This window comes from Bos grunniens, chromosome 15, assembly GCF_055505025.1.
Source record: "Bos grunniens cultivar Pamir isolate PY7600 chromosome 15, Bosgru_T2T1.0, whole genome shotgun sequence".
In the NCBI taxonomy this organism is placed as follows: Eukaryota; Metazoa; Chordata; class Mammalia; order Artiodactyla; family Bovidae; genus Bos; species Bos grunniens.
The window spans coordinates 28,358,396-28,382,730 of record NC_141179.1 but is presented as its reverse complement, the minus strand read 5'-3'; the positions used below and the strand labels follow the sequence as shown (position 1 = coordinate 28,382,730).

Sequence of the window (24,335 nt, the reverse complement as noted above, 5' to 3'; positions counted from 1 at the left end):
CCCCGAGCTGCAACTGTGAGAGCCTCCGCGCCTAGAGCCCATGCTCTGCAGTGACAGATGCTATCGCGATGAGAAGACCGTGTACAGCAACAAAGAGTAGACCCCGCTCACCACAACCACAGAGAGCAATGAGGACCCAGTGTGGCCAAAAACGAACAAACACACGGTTCAGTGGTTAAGAAATCTGCCTGCCGATGCAGGGGACACGGATTCCGGAAGATCCCACATGCCTTGAGGCAGCTACCCCGTGGCTGGAGGAAAACAAGGATGGATTCCCTTGCTGGCTCCTTTCCCAAGCCGATGCTGGTGAGGGAGCTTGCCCTTCCCCCACACCACCCTCTCTCCCACTTCTGGACCACTGAAGAGGTTCAGTGGGGTAGCTGTGACACAATCAACAAAGCCCCAGGCCTCCAGCGGCTCTCATTGCTGTGATTTAAGAGGAACCTGTAAGCTACTCACAAGGTAGTGCCTCTGGGGGTGGGTGGAGAGGAGCGTGGTTTGACGAGACCAAGGAGAAAAAAACACCTCAGCTTAGTATCTCCGTATTCATCCCTTTATAGTAAATCATTTCAATATCGTAGCCTCACCGTGGTTAGAAGTGACAAAGTGAATGTTACAAAAAACATAGAAGCTTTTAGTTGCTGAGAAACATCATATTGGCTTATCAGTTCGCTGTAATCATCGCTGGCATGCTTGGTGGTGTTAATCATTGGATAGGCCCTTTAGGGCTGAGTGACCCCTGTTCTGGTCACACAGCTCTGAAGAGGTAGTACCTGGGGAGGCGAGGGTGATAAAGAACTGTGTCCACGCCGTCACTCAGCAGCCACCCTGTTAGACCGAGGCCATTCACCCAGTCAGGTGAGGTGGTCCATAGCATACACCCGCACACCAGCTCAACAGTGGACTTAAGGGACGCGGCTGTGCTTCCTGGTCTCACATGAACTCTCATTCTGCATTTTCACCTGCAATTGTGGTCCCCACCCGTATCCCTCAGCATGTGGAAGCTGGCAACTCCTACTGTATTACACAATTTTTTGTGGGGGCCACGCTGGGCAGCATGTGAGATCTTACCTCCCCAACCAGGGATGAACCTGTGCCCTCTCCAATGGAAACACGGTGTCTTAACCACTGGACCACCAGGAAACTCATCATTCTGCCATTTATTATTGGCTGTACTTCCCCTTTATATCCTTTAGAATTTTTTATGAACTTGTTTATTGGCTGTGCCAGGTCTAAGTTGCTGTGAGAGGGCTACTCTCCAGTTGTGCTTCTCATTGTGGTGGCTTGTCGTGGAACATGGGCTCCAGGGCACCTGAGCTTTTGTAGCTGCGGCTCTCAGGGACTGCAGCACGGGCTCAGTAGTTGTGGCACACGGCCATAGCTGCCTCAAGGCATGAGAGAGCTTCCCGACCCTGCATTGGCAGGCAGATTCTTAACCGCTGGACCACAAGGGAAGGCCTCCTTTAGATTTTTTCAAAAATAGTTATTTATTGGCTGCGCTGGGTCTTCGTTGCCACGCCTGAGTTTTCTCTAGTTTGGGCAAGTGCAGCGTGAGGGCATCATGTCGTGGTTGTTTCTCTTGTTGCGGAGCACAGGCTCTAAGGTTAGTGGGCTTCAGCAGGCACATGGGCTCAGCTGGCTCTCGTGCTCTGCAACGTGGGCTCGGTAGTGGAGGGGCACAGGTTTAGCAGCTTTGAGGCATGTGGGATCTTCCTGGACCAGGGATCGAACCAGTGTCCCCTGTATTACAAGGCAGATTCTTAACCACTGGACCACCAGGGACACCTTTCTTTCGATTTTAAATCTTATTTCACTTAACTACTTCAAGTAATATCTTCCTGCCAATCTGAACTTACTGACATGTTCATACAGTAGCCAGGTGGACCACCTTCACGTGGACCACTATAAATGCTTGGCTCCATAAACACAATTTAGATCTACTGCTGGTTTTTAAGGTGGGAAACAAGATAGCCAGGGAATGCACTTAAAATAAATTTTAATAATTTTGTGGCCAATGGAGAATGGAATCAAAAAGGAGTATAATTGGTTGCAGAAAGACTGGATGAAGCTGTTGCCTTGCTGCAGGTGAGAAGACTGCCCCCCAGGACTCTCAGCTGAAAGGAAACTAGGAATCTGTCTGTCATGAACTGTGAATCAGGATCTAGAGCTAAAAAGATACCCCAGGTTGAATGAGTAATCCAAGGGCAAGGACTTTGAAGTCAGGCAAAGTGGGGTTCAAGGCCCAGCCAAACCACTTAGATGACTCATCTCTGACAGGACAGAAAACTCCCCAGGCCAAACAGTAAAGTGGGAATGCACCCACCTAAAGTGCTTAGGTGGTTAATATATGGGAAATACTATCTTGAATCTTTTCTCCCTAGATGGCACAGAAACTCAGAATAGTCCAATTAATTTGAAACACTTAAGTTTAAGCTGGGGGCAACAATAAAGAAATATGCCAAAGTGTAAACAAGAAAAACTGGTGATTATTAGCGTGAGGAATGGAGAAACCGTGGAAGCTGGGGCAGTTAACGTGAATAAAATTCTAAAGACTGAAATTAGGAAAAAGCATCAAAAGGTCAATTTAATAATTTTTAGAGTTAATTGTTTTTAACTACCAGATAGTACTAACAAATCTGAAACATTTTATTTGACAGTTGTTTCCATTTATCTACTTAAGATTCCTTCTATCTGCTCATCCCACCCCGCTGACCATTCTACACCCCCAAGGAGATCCGTGACGAGGGTCAGCCTGGAACATTCAGTTCCACAGAAAAGAAACAAGATGACTAAAGTATCTAATTAATTGTGATTAGGAAAAAAAAAACCATCCCTTCTTTTGCCACTGGAATTCAAGCTATGATAAAGGAGACAGAAAGACAGTGAGTTCGAGTGAAATGTTTACATTTATATTGAAATATGCACTAAAACAGAATGAGTTCTACTGGTCAATGAAACTTTGCCAAAGCAGAATCACAAAACTTCCGTTGGGGAGGTCCAGTCAGCTAGCAGCAGTGATCCCCAAGCAGGAACACCAAGGAGAAGCCTGGGTGACCCCACCCCCAAAAGCCTCCTTTGAAGAGACCCCAATTCACTTCTCCCACATGCACCCACACAGATTTAGGAGCAAAGCCATGCTCCTCATTTTCATATATCTTTAGTTTCTTTTTTGCTGCAATAAATATAAAATTGGCAATGCTCATACACCACAGCACAGACAATATCTCAGGCTTTAGCATACAGCTGTAAACAGTGACTAGGTTAAACAAATGAAAAAGAAAAAGAAAGTTGAACATTACTTTTAAATGACAACAGAATTCCTAAGAGCAGGATACGAGCTACTCAAGATTTGTTTCGGTGGGTTAAGGTTACTGACACAAAATTCAGCTTTAGACTTGTGTCTGGACTTGAGGTGGTAGCCAGTACACTGCCTGTAGCAGTTTAGAAATGTGTGGGGAACAGAACACGCCCCAGCTCACCTCTGGCAGTACACCTCCAGCCTGCCACACTCAAGACAGGACCGCAGAAACCTTCACAGTGGTGTCACCAGCTGCCATCGAGTGTAGCAGGAATGGGCGGGCAAAGGAATGGGCGTGTGCTGGGAGACCAACAGAAAAACACCGCGCTGGCTGCCTGCAAAACTGGCTCCTTAATCACAAGGACAGTTAGGATGTTTCACTTGGACAGTTCATTAAACTTCATATATATATGTGTTTGTGTGGGTATATATATTTTATATATATATATATGAACTCTACAGATTAGGCATTAAGTTCTGTCACTGCAGCAAACTGGGGTGTCAAATGAAAAAAACCAGATGAACACTTTTTGCCTAAAGCAGTGCAAAGAAAGCTGCAAGAAATCCAAGTGGACTCCGTATCTGCACTGTTAATAACGGGGCTGACTTTTATTTCAAAGGCTAGTGGTTCAAATACTATTGCTCGAATAGCTCTGGTAAATATAAAATGCAGTAACATCCAAGGTTTATACACAGAAGCAAAGGAGCTGAAGGCCAGCTGACAAAGGGATATGTGACTCCTAGTCAAGAGAGAAGCTAAAAGCACATGCTGCCGGAGTGACCTAATGGGGTTTGGACCGTACCCCCCACCTCTGACAACAGAAAAAGACCTGGAGAGGAAACAGTCTTTTCACACATAAAACTGTGGCTTAATTAATTCTCCTCCCTATAATTATACCTCAGCTAAGAAAAAAAGTCTGTCCTGAAAAACTCAAGAGCCTGGGCTACTAAAAATAAAAAGGAAAATTTAATATACTAAACAAGTTTAGTAAACATCACATATATTTTCAGTTGTTAATGAAGACATGATACATTCAAAAGTTGTTTTTTTTTAAAGACCAAAACAAAAACAAACAAAAAAACCCCACAAAATACCTAGAAAAAGCCTTGACGAGAAAAAAAAAAATCTGCCCAAGTTCTATCCCTTTCAATCAGATGTGGCTCTTAGCACAAACCACAAATCCCCCTCCAACACACAACAGCAATGCCATGAACCTTGCAAGCCAGGTATGAAACATACGCCTTAGTTACTGAACTTGAACGTTAAGCTGAATCTCTGCAGAGCCCATCTGGATGGGTTACTTCAATATCCACCTGGTCCAGTTTAAAGTATTCGTTTGTAGATCCAGTTTGTATATATTCCATTGGTATATTAAATAATAAACCACCTGCTCCTATTATTTTTTAAACGGCAGTTCTTGTAGCTCATCAAACCATTAAGATTACAAAGAGCTCTCTTGAAAGAAATTCACAGATGAAGATATATTAAGGAGAAGTCCTTAAGGTTACACAAACCTATTTTTTTTTTTTTTTTTACTAAAATAGGGGGGGTCAAGTAGAGTGTTTATTCTGAAGAGCAGTTTCACTGTTTCCCCATGAGAAGAGGCCAAATTTTTCTGGACTGATAACTTAAAAACTAAGCCAAGAAAAAAAGCCAGGTCTTATGGAGTTGGAAACAGAGTTCCAATTTTTTCCCCCTAAAAGACGAAAAACTGTTAACAGGTTTTAAGGGAGAAACAAAACATAACCAATCAGAACTCTGAATATGGACAGCACTACACAGACTATAGCACAGAACACCACACAGGAATGAGTTACACACCAGTAATATCATCATAAGAGTAACTGGCTGGGGACTCACACTTCCAGCAACAGAGCTCCTAGGTTAAAAATGTGTTAAAAGCTTGTAATGTCAACAAGGACCCCCAAAAAAGAGAGGGGATGAGGGGGAATAGAGGAAAGGCTGCATGCATGGGTCTATTACAGACATGATATTCAGCAGCATAAAAATAATACCCTCAACAGAGTCCCCCACATGGGGCCAAACCTATTTTTCACTGCTAAGCATGGGAAGGATTAAGAGTGGAACAAATTCACTAGTGACTATAGCATCTCCCATATATGAATGACAAGCACGTTCAATCTGATGCTATATGTTGCTACAACATTGAGAATATGTATGAGTAAAGCAAAACAAAAAAGACTAAATAATGAACTTTAACAACTGGAAAAACATCTGTTTTAAAGCCAAGTAGGTGTGATTCTAATCATTATTATATATGACATAATCCATACAAAGAAAGGCCAAGCATCTTCATTTTGTTCAGTACTTAGGCTTGATGTTGTCCTAGGAAAAACAGTGATAATTCAATGACTGTGTCACACATATAACTAAAAAGTCCCCTTCTGGTTTCAAATGAATTTAAACAACCATCTTCCTTGGCTAATTTTTTTCCTGTGTAAAACAAACCTTCTATGTACAGGACCAGTTTAAATCCCTCCTCCCCTTCAAACACTAGATAGGAACATTCGACAATGCAAAGTGCCTTAAGAAAGAGAAGGATTCTGTAGTGCCAGTGAGAGAACTGATCTGAGGAGGCTGGGATGCTAGTAACACTGATGGGAGCCAGTCAGGCAATGGTGGTTTGTTTTTCCTCAGGTGTTTCCTCCAACAACTGCATGATCAGTTCATGGAGGGGTTTGCAGATCTTTGCATAGCCACCTCCTGTGAGATGCAGAAAATCAAACATGTCGTGGCAGGAGATGGCACCGTCCGAGTGCACGAAGCCCCCGTCTGTGTCCAGGAGCTGAACGTTGGCGAGCTTCGGCAGGGAGACCTTGAGGAGCTGGTTCACCTTGGCATTCTTTTGCCTCAAGGGGTTGGGCTTCTCACCTCGAGGTAACAAACCCTGGGGAAGAGCAGAGAAGAATATGAGAAGACACACTGTTTTCCTCTACTTACTTGTGATTTCAAATATCCCTGGGACTCTCCATTTAGCATTTTTTATACCTTTGATTTCTGAAACACTGGACTAGGCCCATTTTAATGAAAAGTTCTCTGACTATTCCTGCTTGGTTTCTTCTCAGGTTCCTCTTCCTCCTCCTGTTCCTTAATTGCTGGTATTCCTCAGGGTCTTGTCCTTGGGCCAGTACTCTTCCCATTCTACACACTTTAGCCCAGATCACTTCCATGGCTTCAGAACTCCTACTGAACGTCCAGGTATAGAACCAAACCTGAATGTCTCTCAGGCACTTCTAACTCAACATGTCCAAAAACCATTTATCATCTCCCCGGGACTATATTCCTTCCACATTCTCTATGGCAACTGTCCTTTCAACATCCCCAAGTCTCTCATCCCATAAACCTTGTCTATTTATTGTTAAATCACTCAGCTTTTACATCCTAAATATTTTTCTCATCCATTCTTTTCTTTCTGATTATAAACAACATTGTTATCTATCACTACTCATCTCAATTAATGTAAAAATCTCCTGACTGACCATCTTCCCTTCAGTAGTATCTTCCCTTCAATTTATTCTCCAAACAGTCCACCATATAGCTAGAATATCTGGCTCAAACACACATCTATTCCTCAATGCCACCTGACACCTCACTACCACACATGAGAAACGGAGCTGGAACAAGTGCTGTCTTGATGAATCAGAGCCACGTACTACCTGGTAGTACGAAGAGAGATGTGGCAGGTACAAGATGAGTTTGGAATATCCTGAATGACAGAAAGTAAAGAAGTATCCCCCCCCAAAATGATGGGGCACAGTCACAAGCATTCAGCAGCCAGGTAAAAGGGACTTCCAAATGGCCAAATCCAAGATAATTTGAGGTGTGCTCTAAGTATAAAACACGTACCAAATTTCAAATGTATAGTATTCTCCCACCAAAATATATACATGAGGGAACTCTGCTCAATGTTATGTGGCAGCCTGGATGGAAGGAGAGTTTGGGGGAGAGTGGATACAAGGATATGTGTGGCTGAGTTTCTTTGGTGTTCACTGAAACTATCATACCATTGTTAATCGGCTATACTCCAAGACCAACAAAAAGTTCAAAACAATAAACAAAACAGAGATGTATCCTAAATATGTTTTTAACTTACTTGTTAATGATCTAATATATTTTTCAGCTAAATCAGGTGTCTGTCATTCTCCTATAGTAAATAAAAGCTGGCTCTTATATGCCAAGAGAAGGTTTTATCATCTCAAACTAGAAATGGCTTTACAGATAACTGACCCTATCATAAGATTGTCAGAAACCCCCAACCAACACCACTACAGCTCAGAATGTCACGACAGCAAGTTGTTGTTATTCAGGCAAAAATGCTGCCACCTGTTTCTCCTACTGGGTTTGGTAAGAGGTCTTATTTCATAAAAATGGGTTTTCTGTAGGCATTCTACCAAAAGAACAAGAAAAGTTTTATGCCCAAAGGAAGTACTTATTCATGTCTACTTTATATTATTTCAGCAAAACATTGGGCTTTTATTTTCAATTTGCTGTGTGACTGTACAGTTCCAAAAAGAGCTACAGAACTATGAATATGGTACACCAACATTTCCTTCTATCCCTGTTAAGTGCAAATGAGGTCAACCCTAAATCCTAGTTTATATGACAGTTAAAAAGTGCAAGGTTTTGCATCTAACAGTTAACAAAGAAAAGCAGCCCTCACTGTTGGCACATCAAAGCTTGGCTGAGATATAATGAACGACTAGGAAAGATGGTCAGCGACCAACAAACAAATATGCTGTTCTGACTTTCAGAAAATGTCACAGCAGTTAAAGCCATAAAAATGTTAAGCTGCAAAAGCAAAGCGCCACGCCTACTGGGACTGTCAAGCAAGGATGAGAAAAGTAATGTATGTTTTGCCGAACATTTTCCTTAATAAATATGTATCAAGGGTACGCCATGTGATCTGTGAGTTTTCTCTGTAGTAAGTGGTAATTGCTAATGTTACAGGAGACAAAAAATTACAATCCTAATTTCTTTACCATGTAACAACGATTTAAAATTCATTTCCTTTTCTAATTTGCATATTCATTTTCAAGCAATTCCAAATATAATATACATTGTTTAGGATTCAGACTTTTCGATTAAATAATACTGTAAATTTTGTTTGCACACAGACTTTGTAATTGTCACATGATTAGTGCTATTACATTCAATGACGTGTAATCATTCTCCCATGGGGTTGATTATTTAGGTTACTTCCAATGTTTTAGTATTATAGATAACACCACTGTATATCAAACTCAAAAGCCTGGCTGAAACAAAGAATATTTACGGAGGATTTATTTAGCAACACTCAGGCAACAAGTATGTCCTAAGCAAGTACAATGTACCAGCCACTGTACTTCAGAGATGGGACTCTTAACCATAATGTAATCCTTTCTGGAATAAGGCAGGATCTAAACAAGTAAGTTAATTAAATACCATGTAATAAAAAAAACAAGACCTGGCTCCCCAGAACTCTGCTATAATATCCAAACTCCTAACATGGGAACTGTGGCCTCTTTCTCCGAACTACCCCAGACCTGAACTTTATTCCATGATAACCTTCAATTCTTCTAGTACCCTCCTTCACTCACCCAACACACACATATATGAAGAAGTCTTTGATCATTTCCTTCCTTTCTTCCTCCCTCTTCCTCCTCTCTTTCTTCTCTGTAATACTTTCTCTTCTTTCATTTCTCCATTTGTCTGGAGACCAATGAATTTTTTAAAACTAAACTCAGATGTCAACTTTTACGTATTTATCCTGCAATGTCCATCTACCAGCTCCCTGAGAGGGACTACGTCTTACTCATCTCTACATGCTCGGGACCTAGGAGAGTGCCTCGTACATAGTGATTCTCACACTTTTTTTGAACAAATGACTACCTTAATAACACTTATCTCATTAAAACACCGAATATATACGAGATTTCTCAAAAACATGTTTTTAGCTGGCTAAGAATGCCTACAGGTAAACTTTAACACTGAAATAAACAGCTGTTTACCCCTGAGATAATAAAGACAATGCTTTTAATTGTACGGAGGGTAACATTTCCTCATGGGGTAAGGTTATGAAGTACCTATTTTCTTCCTGATGGAATCTCTGATAAAGAATTCAGAGATCCTGATAAATACACCACCTTTACTATATTGACAATGGAATAAAACAACAGATCTAGGCTAGTCTAAACCCAGGTCTAATGAAAAGAGAATTCAGGGGACTTCCCTAGTGGTCCAGTGGCTAAGACGCCACGCTCCTGACGCAGGGGTCCTGGGTTTGATCCCTGGTGAGGAAATTAGATCCCACATGCTTGCAACTTACCAAAAAAAAAGATCCCTCATGCTACAACAAAAATGGAAGATTCTAAATGCCTTAATCAAGATTCCGTGCAATCAAATAAACAAACTAATAAAAAAAGAGAACTCAGGACTAGAAAAAATGTCATATGCATTTAAAAAATTATCAGAAGATCAGAAAACTTAAAGTTAAGGGAAGAAAAAAATGAAGTCTACCTTAGGCAATAAAGAGAACTTATAATTCTAAATAAGGATGAGCAGAAAAAAGATAATCCCCACAGCTGATTCTAGGAAATGATGAGACCCATAAGACAATGGCACATACCAGACAAGAGCTTCTCAGGAGCATCATAAGCTGCTTCCAACCTAAAGATTCTCTATATTCATGAGTGATCCCATTTCTAAAAAGACACCTCACCTTTACTTTAAGATACTGAGGTCTCCACCCACCCAAAGACCACATACCAATACAATGATTTTGGCCTGTGGCTGCCTTGTGTTGATAAGCTGTACGATGGCCTCGATTCCACCTGCTACTTCCTCTGCTGTATTTTCATGGTTGTTTGTTCCTACCCAGACAACGATGACCTGTAATTGAGGGAAGGAAGAAAAGACACTCAGGATAAAGGAATGTCCACTAGTTAGTTGAAAATCTTATTTCAAAAATCAAAAAAGGAAAGATGAACTTCTCAAATGGTTAACTTCAACAGGGCAGGCCATCTTAAAACAGTAATATAGGGCTCATATATATTAATATCAGGATAAATTCCAAACAAAGCAATACTTAAGTGGTAAAGTTGTGCTAGGAAGAGACAGGAAAACTTCTTTATCATTGTGGAATTGGTAGTTAATCTCTTAAAATCCAGAAACTATACCAAAAAAAAAAACAAAAAAAACCCCATTTAATTGGACTCTAGTAGATGTAACCTCCTAGAAAAAATAAAAATAAAAATACCCAAGGGAGGGTAGTGGGTATAAATACACAGTTCTACTTAAGGTAAAGTCAGTGGCATGGAGGCTGGTTATAGTTTTCTGAAGTTTTTCTGCTTTAACAAAAATTTTTACATGGTGACTATCATCTACAGACATACATCTTACCATGTAACCCAACGAAGTAATTTCCACCTAGCACAAAAAGAATATGCATGAGTTTTTCTATTAGGCAAAAATAAAACACTTTCTACTACGGCAACTGTTATCAGTGCCTCAGTTTTGTTCTCTTTTCGTTGTCTGGGGTTGGAAAAACTTATATGCAGCATGCCAACTCAGGACACTGATAATTTGATAAGGCACTGGGTACATGTTTGTGCTGAACATTTGTTCACATCTGCTTCAAATTTCCTTTAGAAGAACTTGCAGGCCGTAAATACCAATCTGTTTGTGTGTTAAGTGAATCCAAAATTACTTCCTCAAGTGAATCATAGCCCTGCTCCAATGGCCCACCTCTGAGGACTTTCCTCCCCTTACTGCCTCGGGACCATAGAATAGCAAACCTCATTAGCATCAAATCTCTTCCAACAGCAGAGGAAGATAATTGTAACAATTTCAAGTATGAGCCACACAAGCAATACACTGATCCGTAATTAAGCATGTATTTGGAATGTTCTTAAACAATGATAAAATCATCTATCTTAAAAAGGCATGAAGCCAAGAACAACAATGAAATAATGGTTTAAAGAAGCAACTGAAAAAAAATTTTTAAACACTTTTTTTTACTTATTTGGCCGAGCCAGGTCTTAGTTGTGGCATGTGGGATCTAGTTCCTTGACTATCAAACTCATGCCCCCTGCATTGGGAGCATGAAATCTTAGCCACTGGACCACCAGGGAAGTCCCAGAAGAAATTTTTCTTAAAAACTACCAGTTTCTGACAATTTAACTCTCTGCAAAAGACTTAAGATTAAGGTTTTTTTTTTTTAAAAAAGCTTCATTTCACCTTAGGTTTAATATTCTCCAGTTCTCCATTCTTTAGTCTCCATAAAACATGTCTTGTTGTATCTCCCCCAATTCCAAAATTCAGTGCATGAAGTGGAGAAAAAAGCTCTCGCCATATCTAAAAAGAGAAAAATTCATTTATTTAAGCTAAAATTATTGGGAAATAAAATCCCTCAACTGCAATGTATTGTGAGGCATTTGAAATAACAGCTTCCTTTTTCTGTATTCAAATATTAACACCCCAAGTGGTATGCTCCCAACTGCCGAAAGCGCTTTGGAACTCAGCTCTCAGTGCAGCATTAGGCCTCAGCTCAGGACTTGAGTCACAACGCAGAGGTTGTGCACTTAATAGGTACCAACATTTATAATTAAGCAGTCAACTCAATATATTCATCTTTCCCTTTATTAAATCACTTAAAAGAAATGAGGGGAAGTAGAAACATGAGATGAAAAAACTTAAGAGTGCTTAATTGGAGAAGGAAATGGCAACCCACTCCAGTGTTCTTGCCTGGAGAATCCCAGGGACGGGGAGCCTGGTGGGCTGCCATCTATGGGGTCGCACAGAGTCGGACACGACTGAAGCAACTTAGCAGCAGCAGCAAGAGTGCTAAACACAAAAAGAAACCTATCTTTTCTTTTAAATTTCCCTTGGGAGAATGCCTAAAGAGATTCAAAAGTTCACCCCAAAAATACATAACATTTTAAAATGGTAAAACACAAATAGTAAGAATTGAGAATCACAGCTAGGACAAAAATGGGCAAATACAAGCAAAGAAATAGTAAAATGCAAGTAAGAACTGAAAGTCATGACTAGGACAAATATAATGTAAGGCTTCTTGGAAGCCAATGGAAAAAGGGGAGTGTACTAATAAAAATGCTACATTTTCTGTCTCGTGCTTGATGGCACCAAGAATCCCATCAAGTAGGTCTGATTTCCCTTCTAACTCCGAATTAGAGCAGAATGGATGAAAGTCTGTTATTGACGGATGTGTTGACATTAGCAGCCCAGGACCACCCGAGCCCCTTCACTTTACCTCATACTGCTGCATCAACTGTACCATGGAGTCCCCCACGAACAGGACATCCGGCTCTTTGTCTTTGCAGTCCAGGACAAATCTGTTGTGCTGGTGTGAGGAAGAAAGAACAATCAGAAGCTGGCATTTCTTTCCCTGTGAGACTTCTTGGCTTAGAACAGTTGTCCAACCAGTTACTCTGTTATTAAACATTCTCTTTGGTCTGTCCCTAAAGCTGATTCCTCTCAACTGCAATTAACTGTTGGGTCCTACCAAACTGATCATTCTCATGTGCTCGAGAAAACTGGAACGCTGCAGAAACCGGAACAGAAAAATGCATTCTCACACACACACACACACACATATATATATTTAAATAAAGCTTATCTTTTCCTCCAACTCTTATGAAGAACACTTAGACATATGAAAAGCTGAAGTAATACAATGACTACCTGTACACACTCCACCTACATTCAACATTTTCCCATATTTGCTTTATCTGTGTGTTTGGTGAATCATCTGAGGGTAAGCTGCCACACTCTGATTCTTCACCTTTAAATATTCCAAATGCAAGGACTTCCCTGGTGGTCCAGTGGCTAAGAATCTGTGCTCCCAATGCAGGGGGTCCAGGTTCGATTTCTGTTCATGGAACTAGATTCCACAGGCTGCAACTAAGAGCTCACATGCCACAATGAAGGCTGAAGAACCCACACGCCGCAACCAAGACCTGGCGCAGCTAGACACATCAAAAACAAAAAATTTCACAAGCATCTCCTAAGCATAAGGGCAGTCTACTGTAAAGCCATAGAACTATTATCAATACATCTAAGAAAATGAACAATAATCCCACAACTAATATTCAATCTTTACAATGGTTCTAAGAATTGAATAAAGTATTTTATATTATCTATTTTTAAAACTAGGATCCAATCAAAAGGCATGCATTTTATTTGAATGATTTTAGTATGGTCTTTGAAAATGTCTGCTAACCTCTCAATGTGAGATGTTGGCAAACTAAGAATCAGGCTTTTTCAGTCTAATCCAAGTTTCTAGGCTGGGGTGACCTAGCCCAGGCATGCTTCTCTCTGCTCTTAAGGTAAAAAGATTTTATTCATTGATGTTAAACCAGAAGACACAGTTTAAGTTTTTATATTCATCCCCAAAACAAATTAACACAATGCTTTAGCAGGTCTCTAACCCAGTTCTATAGAAAGGTCCAAATGCAGTTTCTTCTTAAACGCTACATTCAATTATGCTTCCCCTAAGGTGGAGATGCTACTTAAGTGTTTCTGCTGGTAATACAAGTGGAGATGACACTGTGCTGAAACTGAGATATTCCACTGAGACTGGTGAAAATACAAAAACATTTCTGGAAATAATTTGACAATTAAGACATCTCTTCTTAATTTGACAGGATTTGGGATAGCTTTTTCTTTTTTCTTGTGTAAACAATTTTTTTTTTGCATATATGTTGCCAAAGCAAGCACTTTAGAGTGTTTTTTTTTTTTTGGCTGCGCAGTGCGGTGGGATCTTAGATCCCCAACCAGGGTTCAATCATTTTTTAAAAATTACTATTATTTCAACAGTGTTTTTAAACTTAAGGGATAAGATGAGCAAGAATAAAACTTTAATTTCACTGAGTAGTGCTCTTTCACATCATGTCATCTCTCTGTGGGTACTCAGGTATCAACTACTTCTCAATACCAACAAAAACAGCTCACTTTTAAAGAACATCATGGAATTTAAGCTCTGCTGTTCTAATGGTTTCAGTCCTTTACATTTCCTTTTTAAATAGTTGCAATGAGCTTCGAAAAACAGAAAAGATCAAAGCAAAATACTTATAGCCCTACCATCTTAACCAGTACCTATTAATGTTTTGGGGTACCTTTTCTCATCATTTTTTCACACATTCCCCATTCCTCCCCCGCCTTAAAATAGTTGAAATATATGCACATCTCCTTCTGGCAACACAGCTTTGGGGGCAGAAAAACCTATGTGCCAATTTCAGCTTAACTACTTTCGGATCAGCGACCTTAAGCAGGTACATAACCCAAGGCTTCCACATCTTCTGACAATTCTGTTTGAGTTGTAAAAATGAGAGTTCCATAAAAGAGACCCAGCTTTTTGCTAGCACCCAATAGGCACTCAATAAATAGGGCCATTATAATTGCATATAATATTATATTAAAAACATTTTTCTATGTGGCTACATGATTTCCATAATCATAATTTTAAAAAAATTTTGATGGTATGGGGAGGGAGGAGGGAGGAGGGTTCAGGATGGATTTTCTTTTAAAAATAAAAAAAAATTAAAAAAAAAAATTTTATCACATAAATTAAAAAGAATGTTCATTTACTTATTTGGCCAGGCCACACAGTTTGTGGGACTTTAGTTACTGATCAGGGATTGAATCCAGGGCCTTTGCAGTGAGAGCATGGAGTCCTAACCACTAAACTGCCAGGGAATCCCCTATAACCATACTTTCTAACACTACTTAATATCCTACTGATGCATCCAGTGAGACGTACATTTGTTTAGCTCTTTTCCTAGTGAAAATTTGCCAGGAACCTCCTATTGACTGAGATGAAGAAATTTACTTTTTTTTTTTACATGTTGGTAGGTTTTTAGGTCAAAGATTAACACTTTTATGGGTCTTAGAGATATTTCCAAATTCTTAACAAAATGGCTATTGGCTGTATCTATACTGACTCCAGCGTGTGTGTATAAGAACTCATTTTACCATAGTCACACCTGTGCTGCTAAGTCGCTTCAGTCGTGTCCGACTCTGTGCGACCCCACAGACGGCAGTCCAACAGGCTCCCCCGTCCCTGGGATTCTCCAGGCAAGAACACTGGAGTGGGTTGCCATTTCCTTCTCCAATGCAGGAAAATGAAAAGTGAAAGTGAAGTCGCTCAGTCGTGTCCGACTCTTAGTGGCCTCATGGACCGCAGCCCACCAGGCTCCTCCGTCCATGGGCTTTTCCAGGCAAGAGTACTGGAGTGGGGTGCTATCGCCTTCTCCGATAGTCACACCTGTACTGGTCATTAATATTTCCCTCTCCCTCCTTCTTCTTCTCCTCATTGTTTTAATCTGTACCTTTTGGAAACAAAAAGTTAAACAGTTCTTGTCATGCTCATTGAGATATTTATCTAGTATATCTGAGGATATTTTTACTGATGATACAACAAAAACATCAGTGTGTCATCTGTAATATTTATTGCAAATACTTCTGTCTGCTGCTAAACCTTTTTTAGCTGGTTACTGTTTTGATATGATTTGCTATTAAATTTGTCTACAGTCAAGTCTTTTAGTATCACCCTGAAAAAAAATTTTTACTATGGAAAATGTCAAGCATACAGGAAAGCAAGACAATACAATGGATCTGCATATATCCATCACCAGTTACAGCAATCATCTAACTATGGGCATTATTAATTCAACATTTCAGCAACTACTGCCCCATCTCATTCTCAAGTTACTTTGAAGCAAACCAAGGATGGAGCACTTCATGTATAAAAATTTCAATATGTAACTCTTAAAAGATTTAAAAAATTCACTACCAAAATACCAGTTCTACTCTTCTAAAATTAATAGCAACTCTTTAATATCAACAAACAACTAGTGTTCAAACTCAATGTTACGAAATTTTATGTTTTTTAAAATCAGGATCCAGACAATTTGTCTCTTAAAATCCCTTTAGAATGGGAGAAAATAATAGCAAATGAAGCAACTGACAAACAACTAATCTCAAAAATATACAAGCAACTCCTGCAGCTCAATTCCAGAAAAATAAACAACCCAATCAAAAAATGGGCCAAAGAACTAAACAGACATTTCTCCAAAGAAGACATACAGATGGCTAACAAACACATGCAAAGATGCTCAACATCACTCATTATCAGAGAAATGCAAATCAATACCACTATGAGGTACCATTTCACGCCAGTCAGAATGGCTGCGATCCCAAAGTCTACAAGCAATAAATGCTGGAGAGGGTGTGGAGAAAAGGGAACCCGCTTACACCGTTGGTGGGAATGCAAACGAGTACAGCCACTATGGAGAACAGTGTGGAGATTCCTTAAAAAACTGGATAGAACTGCCTTATGACCCAGCAATCCCACTGCTGGGCATACACACCGAGGAAACCAGAATTGAAAGAGACACGTGTACCCCAATGTTCATCGCAGCACTGTTTATAATAGCCAGGACATGGAAGCAACCTAGACGTCCATCAGCAGATGAATGGATAAGAAAGCTGTGGTACATACACACAATGGAGTATTACTCAGCCATTAGAAAGAATACATTTGAATCAGTTCTAATGAGCAGATGAAACTGGAGCCTATTATACAGAGTGAAGTAAGAAAGAAAAACACCAATACAGTATACTAACACATATACATGGAATTTAGAAAGATGGTAACGATAACCCTGTATGTGAAACAGCAAAAGAGACACAGATGTATAGAACAGTCTTTTGGACTCTGTGGGAGAGGGAAAAGGTGGGATGATTTGGGAGAATGGCATTGAAACATGTATAATATCATATAAGAAATGAATCGCCAGTCCGGGTTCAATGCAGGATACAGGATGCTTGGGGCTGGTGCACTGGGATGACCCAGAGGGATGGTACAGGGAGGGAAGTGGGTTCAGGATGGAGAACACATGTACACCCATGGCGGATTCATGCCGATGTATGGCAAAACCAATACAATATTGTAATTAGCCTCCAATTAAAATAAATAAATTTAAATTTAAAAAAAAATCCCTTTTAATGTACAGGTTCCATCTTCCTCAGTCACCACCTTCCAAACTTATTTTTTAAGGACTATGACTGTCTGACCTACAGAATCTTAGGTCATAGTCTAATCTCCACAGTCTGGACTCTGTTGACTGCATTCCTGTGGTGCTGGAGGACATGTTCGTTGGTTCCAGCTACTTCTTGATATGTGGTACTTAAGTCTAGATTAGGGATGGATAGTTTGGCAACACTCCATGAGTATCACTTTAATACTTGTTTTAATCATGATTGTTTTTTTAATGTTTTGTTTTGAAATAATTTTAGATCTACAGAAGATTTGCAACCATTGTACAGTATTTGTACATATGCATGGTACATCCGTCAAACATAAGACATTTACATTAGGGAATACTAGCAACCAAAATAAACTGCACTCACATCTCACTAATTTTTCCACTAATGCCCATTTCCAGAGTCAATGTGGGATATTACGCTGTATTTAATCTCATATCTCTTTTAGTCTGTTCCAACATGGGACAGTCTCTTGATTTTTCCTTTCATAACCTCAACACATTCAGCTGTGCTCCGGTGTTCTGCAGATGGTCCTTCAACTTGGGTCTGATGTCTTCCCATGAACAGACTGAGGTTATGGATTTTGGGGGAATACGATGACAGAGGTAATGTGCCCCTCTTTATCATATCAGTGGGTACATGATACCAACATGACCTACTACTGGTGATGTTAACACTGATCACTTAGGTAAGGTGGTGTTTGCCAGTTTTCTCCACTACCAAGTCACTATTTTCTGTTCCACACTCTGTTAGAAGCAAAACACTAAATTCAGCACCAGTTCCTAGAGGGAAGGGTATCAAAAAATGTGCAGTCATATGTTAAAGCTACCAAAGTAATTTACAAGGAGATACTAAGCAAATATATTGTTTCTCCTTAAAGCTGTGTTCACTAATGTTAGTATTCCTCAATGGATCTTGCCTACAGTACTGCAATGTCCTATCCATGGTTTTCTTTTTCCTCCTTCCTTCTATATTTATTCATTCTGTAAAGAAGATTTTGCCCTCCTCTCCTATTTATTCATCCATTCATTTATTTACAGGGAATGGATTAATGAATACTTATTCTTAGTTATAAACCAATATTATCAATTATCATTTTGCTCAAACTGTTCAGCACTGCACTTTGGGCGCTCTTTAAGGTCTGCTCCAGGTGGTCAAAGCTAATGTCATCAATGAGAGAAACCAATACGGTGTGTCTTCCACCAATACGGTGTGTCTTCCACCAATACGGTGTGTGTTCCATGTGCTGCACGGGGACCCATGACTTCAGTGCTATTTCTACTGGCCACCTTTTTTTTTTTCTTCCCCCTTCCCTTTTCTTTCTTGAGCAGTTCCTTGTTTTCTTTCACTGTAAGATGTTCCAGGCCCATCTTTTTATTTTCTTTGCTTTGGCTATAAAATCAACAATTTCTCCAAAGAGCCCTGGTTCCTTTCGCTGGAGAACTGTATCTAAAAGCCAAGATCTAGGTGCACAATATATTTTAATACAAATTAGTCCTTCCATATTATACAAGCTTTTTTAAAAAAATTAAAGTCATGTTCTTCTTTCATTTGACTATCTTTTTTCCCAGTCAGTGCTAATTATTTAACGTCTGCTAAATTTATGCCAGCTACACACACACACACAAATAAATCTAGCTTTATTACTACTTTTCAGTAAACTTATAAATGACCTAAGTGCCCATCAATGAGAAAATGAATAACCCACTGCGGTATTTTCACATAAAGCAACAAAATACTAAAGAGGAAAAAAAAAAGAATCAACTATAGCTATACTTCTAACCTGTATGATATACTGCAGAAAAAACACATTCAGAAAGATGCTGAAAAATAAGTAGGAAGATACTATTTACATAGTTTAAAAACACGCAAAAATACTAAATACACTGTTTAGAGATTATATATGTAGTATTTAAATATGTGAAAAAAATTTAGGATACTGGGGAGGTAAAAAGAGAAAGAAATGTGATCAATGAGGCATATATGGGGAACACAATTGTTTCAGCAATGCTGTATTTTTTTAGAGTGAGAAGCAAACACACAGATGCTCAAAATATTTCATAATATGTATGTATTTATTTGGCTAAAATGGGTCTTAGTTGCAGCATGTGGGATCTAGTTCCCTGACCAGGGATCAAACCTAAGCCCCGTGCTTTGGGAGCGCAAAGTCTTAACTACTGGACCACCAGGGAAGTCCCCATAATACTTTCTGAAAGATATAAACAAATGAGAAAGATTAAGAAAGAATAACCAAGTAACTGATCCATAGGGGAACACTCAAAATAAAAAACTACCACTCAAAATATAATAGCTAAAGGCTGATTTTTAAGCCCAAGAAGACAAAAATAGAAAGAGAATACAACTATGAAGAGTACAAAAATAATCATGAAATACTTAAACAGTAAACTTTGGAGACTTCAAATCATATAGAACTTGTTAGTTCAAGAGGTAGTACGGTTCAAAATAGATAAAGGGTAAATATATTTAAGTGGTAACACTTTATTAGAAGCAAGCTAAAAATACTGATTTAAAAAAAGGGTGCTAAAAAAACCCAGTGGGCAAAAAAAAGGGGGAAAAAAAAAAAACCCCAAAACAAAATAATAGGACATATTAAGAAGGCAACGGCACCAGAGACTGAAGGGATTCCCACTTGCTAAACCTGGGACAACCTGACTTTCAAAATTACAGTGGATTATAACCCACGTGAATAAAGGAAGAACCTGCAAATCTGTATTACAACAAATTAGGACTGGGTTAGGGCAACACTATCTTAACTAAGTGATCGAAGTTAGTATCACCAATGAGACAAACCAACGTCAAAATGCCTTCTGTGTGATGCACGGAAGACATTACTTCCCTGATATTCCTGCCAAAAATGTATAATCCGAACCCTGATTACGAGAAAAGACGACAAACTCAAACTGAGGGACACACCACAAAATAAACAGCCTATACAAATGGTCAAGTCATAAAAAACAAAGGCTAAGAAACGTTTCTGATTAAAGGAGAATAAAGAGATATATGACAAGCAAACACAATGTGTGATCCAAGACTGGGAAGAAAACTGATAGCAACAACAGACAACTGAAGAAACCTGAATGTGGTCTTTGCGTTAGGTAACAGTATGGTGGGCTGGCTGCTGAGTCGGGTTCGACTCTTACAACCCCATGGACTATAGCCCGCCAGGCTCATCTGTCCATGGGATTCTCCAGGCAAGAATACTGGAGTGGGTTGCTATTTCCTTCTCCAGAGGTAACAGTATACTGTCAGTGTAAAATTTCCTGATTTTAATAACTATACTGCAGTTATGTGAGAGAATATTCTTTTTCTTAGAAAACACTCAAATATTTAAGGGTAAAGGAGCATCATGAAGACTGCAACATAGTTTCAAATGATTTGGAAAAAACAGTTAAGTTGGTAAATAGTATAAACTGATACAGACAGAATAATTATGCAGATACAGCAAAATGTTAACAAGTGGCAAATCTAGATGAAGGATATAGGAAGTTCTTTCTGAACTGTTTGTAATACTTGTTGCATACTTATGAACTTACTTTGAAATTTAAAAAAGCTTAAAAAAAATAGAAACCTCGCTATCTACTAAAATTAACAAAGGGCAATGAACACGCTTTAAAATATTTCTCAGTTCCAACATCAGATGGTGATTAGAATGACATCTCTAACATAAAATTTTTATTTACAGTAATTAGTTCTTGTTGGCCATTAAAAACACCCTTTCGTAGCTTTGGTCAAGACTCTAAAAACTGAAGAGATTCATCTATGTGAATGATAACACGTGCACCTCCTTTACCTGAGACATCCATCTGTCGTCTCCTTGAATATCTTCTGCTGCATGTGGAATGGCTGCTGGGTTTGAGTCTCCTTGGCTCATTCTACACCTGAGGGAAAAAAGGTCTATGTCATGTTTTGTTCACTGACAGGAATGTCTGTTACCGCTTACTTAAATATTACATGTCAGGCTTTAAATAAGAATAAGAATTAAATAAATTTCATTGTGGTTTTGCCTAGGAACGATGCAACTGGAGTTTATTTTCAGCAGATGGGTTCCAGGACATGACTGCACAAGTTCCATAAATATTCCAGCACTATTAGACTTCCAGACAGGTTTGAATACCATTCAGGAACAGTGCATTACATTTTAAAAGTCTGCTCCAGGTATATACCTTACACTTACACTCACTTTTCATGAATACATGTTAATGTAACAACCAAATGACAAGGAGCTAAACTCGTACGGTTCAAAGATATCTTACATAAATATATTAGATATCTATATTATTACAGATATATAATTACATATCTGTATCAGTTCAGTTCAGTCGCTCAGTCGTGTGCGACTCTTTGAGACCCCATGAATTGCGGCACGCCAGGCCTCCCTGTCCATCACCGACTCCCGGAGTTCACCCAAACCCATGTCTATTGAATTGGTGATGCCATCCAACCATCTCATCTTCTGTCGTCCCCTTCTCCTCCTGCCTTCAATCTTTCCCAGCATCAGGGTCTTTTTAAATGAGTCAGCTCTTCACAAACAGGTGGCCAAAGTATTAGAGTTTCAGCTTCAACATCAGTCCTTCCAATGAACACCCAGGACTGATCTCCTTTAAGATGGACTGGCTGGATCTCCTTGCAGTCCAAGGGACTCTCAAGAGTCTTCTCCAACACCACAGTTCAAAAGCATCAATTCTTCGGCACTCAGCTTTCTTTATAGACCAACTCTCACATCCATACATGACCACTGGAAAAACCATAGCCTTGACTAGACGGACCTTTGTTGACAAAGCAATGCCTCTCTGCTTTTGAATATGCTATCTAGGTTGGTCATAACTTTCCTTCCAAGGAGTAAGCGTCTTTTAATTTTATGGGTGTAATCACCATCTGCAGTGATTTTGGAGCCCAGAAAAATAAAGACAGCCACTGTTTCCCCATCTATTTGCCATTAAGTGATGGGAACGGATGCCATGATCTTCATTTTCTGAATGTTGAGCTTTAAGCCAACTTTTTCACTCTCCTCTTTCACTTTCATCAAGAGGCCATTTAGTTCTTTTTCACTTTCTGCCATAGGGTGGTGTCATCTGCATATCTGAGGTTATTGATATTTCTCCCGGCAAGCTTGATTCCAGCTTGTGCTTCTTCCAATCCAGCGTTTCTCATGATGTACTCTGCATAGAAGTTAAATAAGCAGGGTGACAATATACAGCCTTGATGTACTCCTTTTCCTATTTAGAACCAGTCTGTTGTTCCATGTCCAGTTCTAACTGTTGCTTCCTGACCTGCATACAGGTTTCTCAAGAGGCAGGTCAGGTGGTCTGGTATTCTCATCTCTTTAAATTCCACAGTTTATTGTGATCCACACAAAGGCTTTGCCATAGTCAAGAAAGCAGAAATAGATGTTTTTCTGGAACTTTCTTGCTTTTTCGATGATCCAGCAGATGTTGGCAATTTGATCTCTGGTTCCTCTGCCTTTTCTAAAACCAGGTTGAACATCTGGAAGTTCATGGTTCACGTATTACTGAAGGCTGGCTTGGAGAACTTTGAGCATTACTTTACTAGCGTGTGAGATGAGTGCAACTGTGTGGTAGTTTGAGCATTCTTTGGCACTGCTTTTCTTTTGGAATGAAAATTGACCTTTTCCAGTCCTGTGGCCACTGCTGAGTTTTCCAAATTTGCTGGCATATTGAGTGCAGCACTTTCACAGCATCATCTTTTAGAATCTGAAATAGCTCAACTGGAATTCCATCACCTCAACTAGTTTTGTTCATAGTGATGCTTCCTAAGGCCCACTTGACTTCACATTCCAGGATGTCTGGCTCTAGGTGAGTGATCACACCATCGTGATTATCTAGGTCGTAAAGATCTTTTTTGTATAGTTCTTCTGTGTATTCTTGCCACCTCTTCTTAATATCTTCTGCTTCTGTTAGGTCCTTACCATTTCTGTCCTTTATTGAGACCATCTTTGCATGAAATGTTCCCTTGGTATCTCTAATTTTCTTGAAGAGATCTCTAGTCTTTCCCATTCTGTTGTTTGCCTCTATTTCTTTGCATTGATCGCTGAGGAAGGCCTTCTTATCTCTCCTTGCTATTCTTTGGAACTCTGCATTCAGATGGGTGTATCTTTCCTTTTCTCCTTTGCTTTTCACTTCTCTTCTTTTCTCAGTTATTTGTAAGACCTCCTCGGACAGCCATTTTGCTGTTTTGCATTTCTTTTTCTTGGGGATGGTCCTGTTTCCTATCTCCTGTACAATGTCACGAACCTCCGTCCATAGTTCATCAGGCACTCAATCTATCAGATCTAGTCCCTTAAATCTATTTCTCACTTCCACTGTATAGTCATAAAGGATTTGATTTAGGTCATACCTGAATGGCCTAGTGGTTTTCCCTACTTTCTTCAATTTAAGTCTGAATTTGGCAATAAGGAATTCATGATCTGAGCCACAGTCAGCTCCTGGTCTTGTTTTTGCTGACTGTATAGAGCTTCTCCATCTTTGGCTGCAAAGAATATGATCAATCTGATTTCGGTGTTGACCATCTGGTGATGTCCACGTGTAGAGTCTTCTCTTGTGTTGTTGGAAGAGGGTGTTTGTTATGACCAGTGAGTTCTCTTGGCAGAACTCTATTAGCCTTTGCCCTGCTTCATTCTGTATTCCAAGGCCAAATTTGCCTGTTACTCCAGGTGTTCGCTGACTTCCTACTTTTGCATTCCAGTCCCTATAATGAAAAGGATATCTTTTTTGGGTGTTAGTTCTAGATGGTCTTGTAGGTCTTCATAAAACCATTCAAATTCAGCTTCTTCAGCGTTACTGGTCGGGGCATAGACTTGGATTACCATGATATTGAATGGTTTGCCTTGGAAACAAACAGATCATTCTGTTGTTTTTGAGACTGCATCCAAGTACTGCATTTCAGAACCTTTTGTTGACCATGATGGCTACTCCATTTCTTCTAAGGATTCCTGCT

General features: G+C 39.6%; 1 protein-coding gene across 2 annotated transcripts in view; it reads right to left on the bottom strand.

Annotated features, from left to right (window-relative positions):
• Positions 1-2,887: 2,887 nt before the first annotated feature.
• Positions 2,888-24,335, bottom strand: part of PAFAH1B2 (platelet activating factor acetylhydrolase 1b catalytic subunit 2) — a 28,536-nt gene continuing 7,088 nt past the window's right edge. The window contains exons 2-6 of one of the 2 annotated variants that reach the window (XM_086339380.1): positions 21,172-21,259; positions 12,568-12,657; positions 11,535-11,651; positions 10,065-10,187; positions 2,888-6,207 (exon numbers count right to left, since the gene is read on the bottom strand). In XM_086339380.1, the coding sequence (XP_086195506.1) occupies positions 5,929-6,207; positions 10,065-10,187; positions 11,535-11,651; positions 12,568-12,657; positions 21,172-21,252 (690 nt within the window). In that variant the 5' untranslated portion in view covers positions 21,253-21,259 and the 3' untranslated portion in view covers positions 2,888-5,928. The remainder of the gene's footprint in view (positions 6,208-10,064; positions 10,188-11,534; positions 11,652-12,567; positions 12,658-21,171; positions 21,260-24,335) is intronic. The other variant, XM_086339381.1, reaches the window with a different exon arrangement.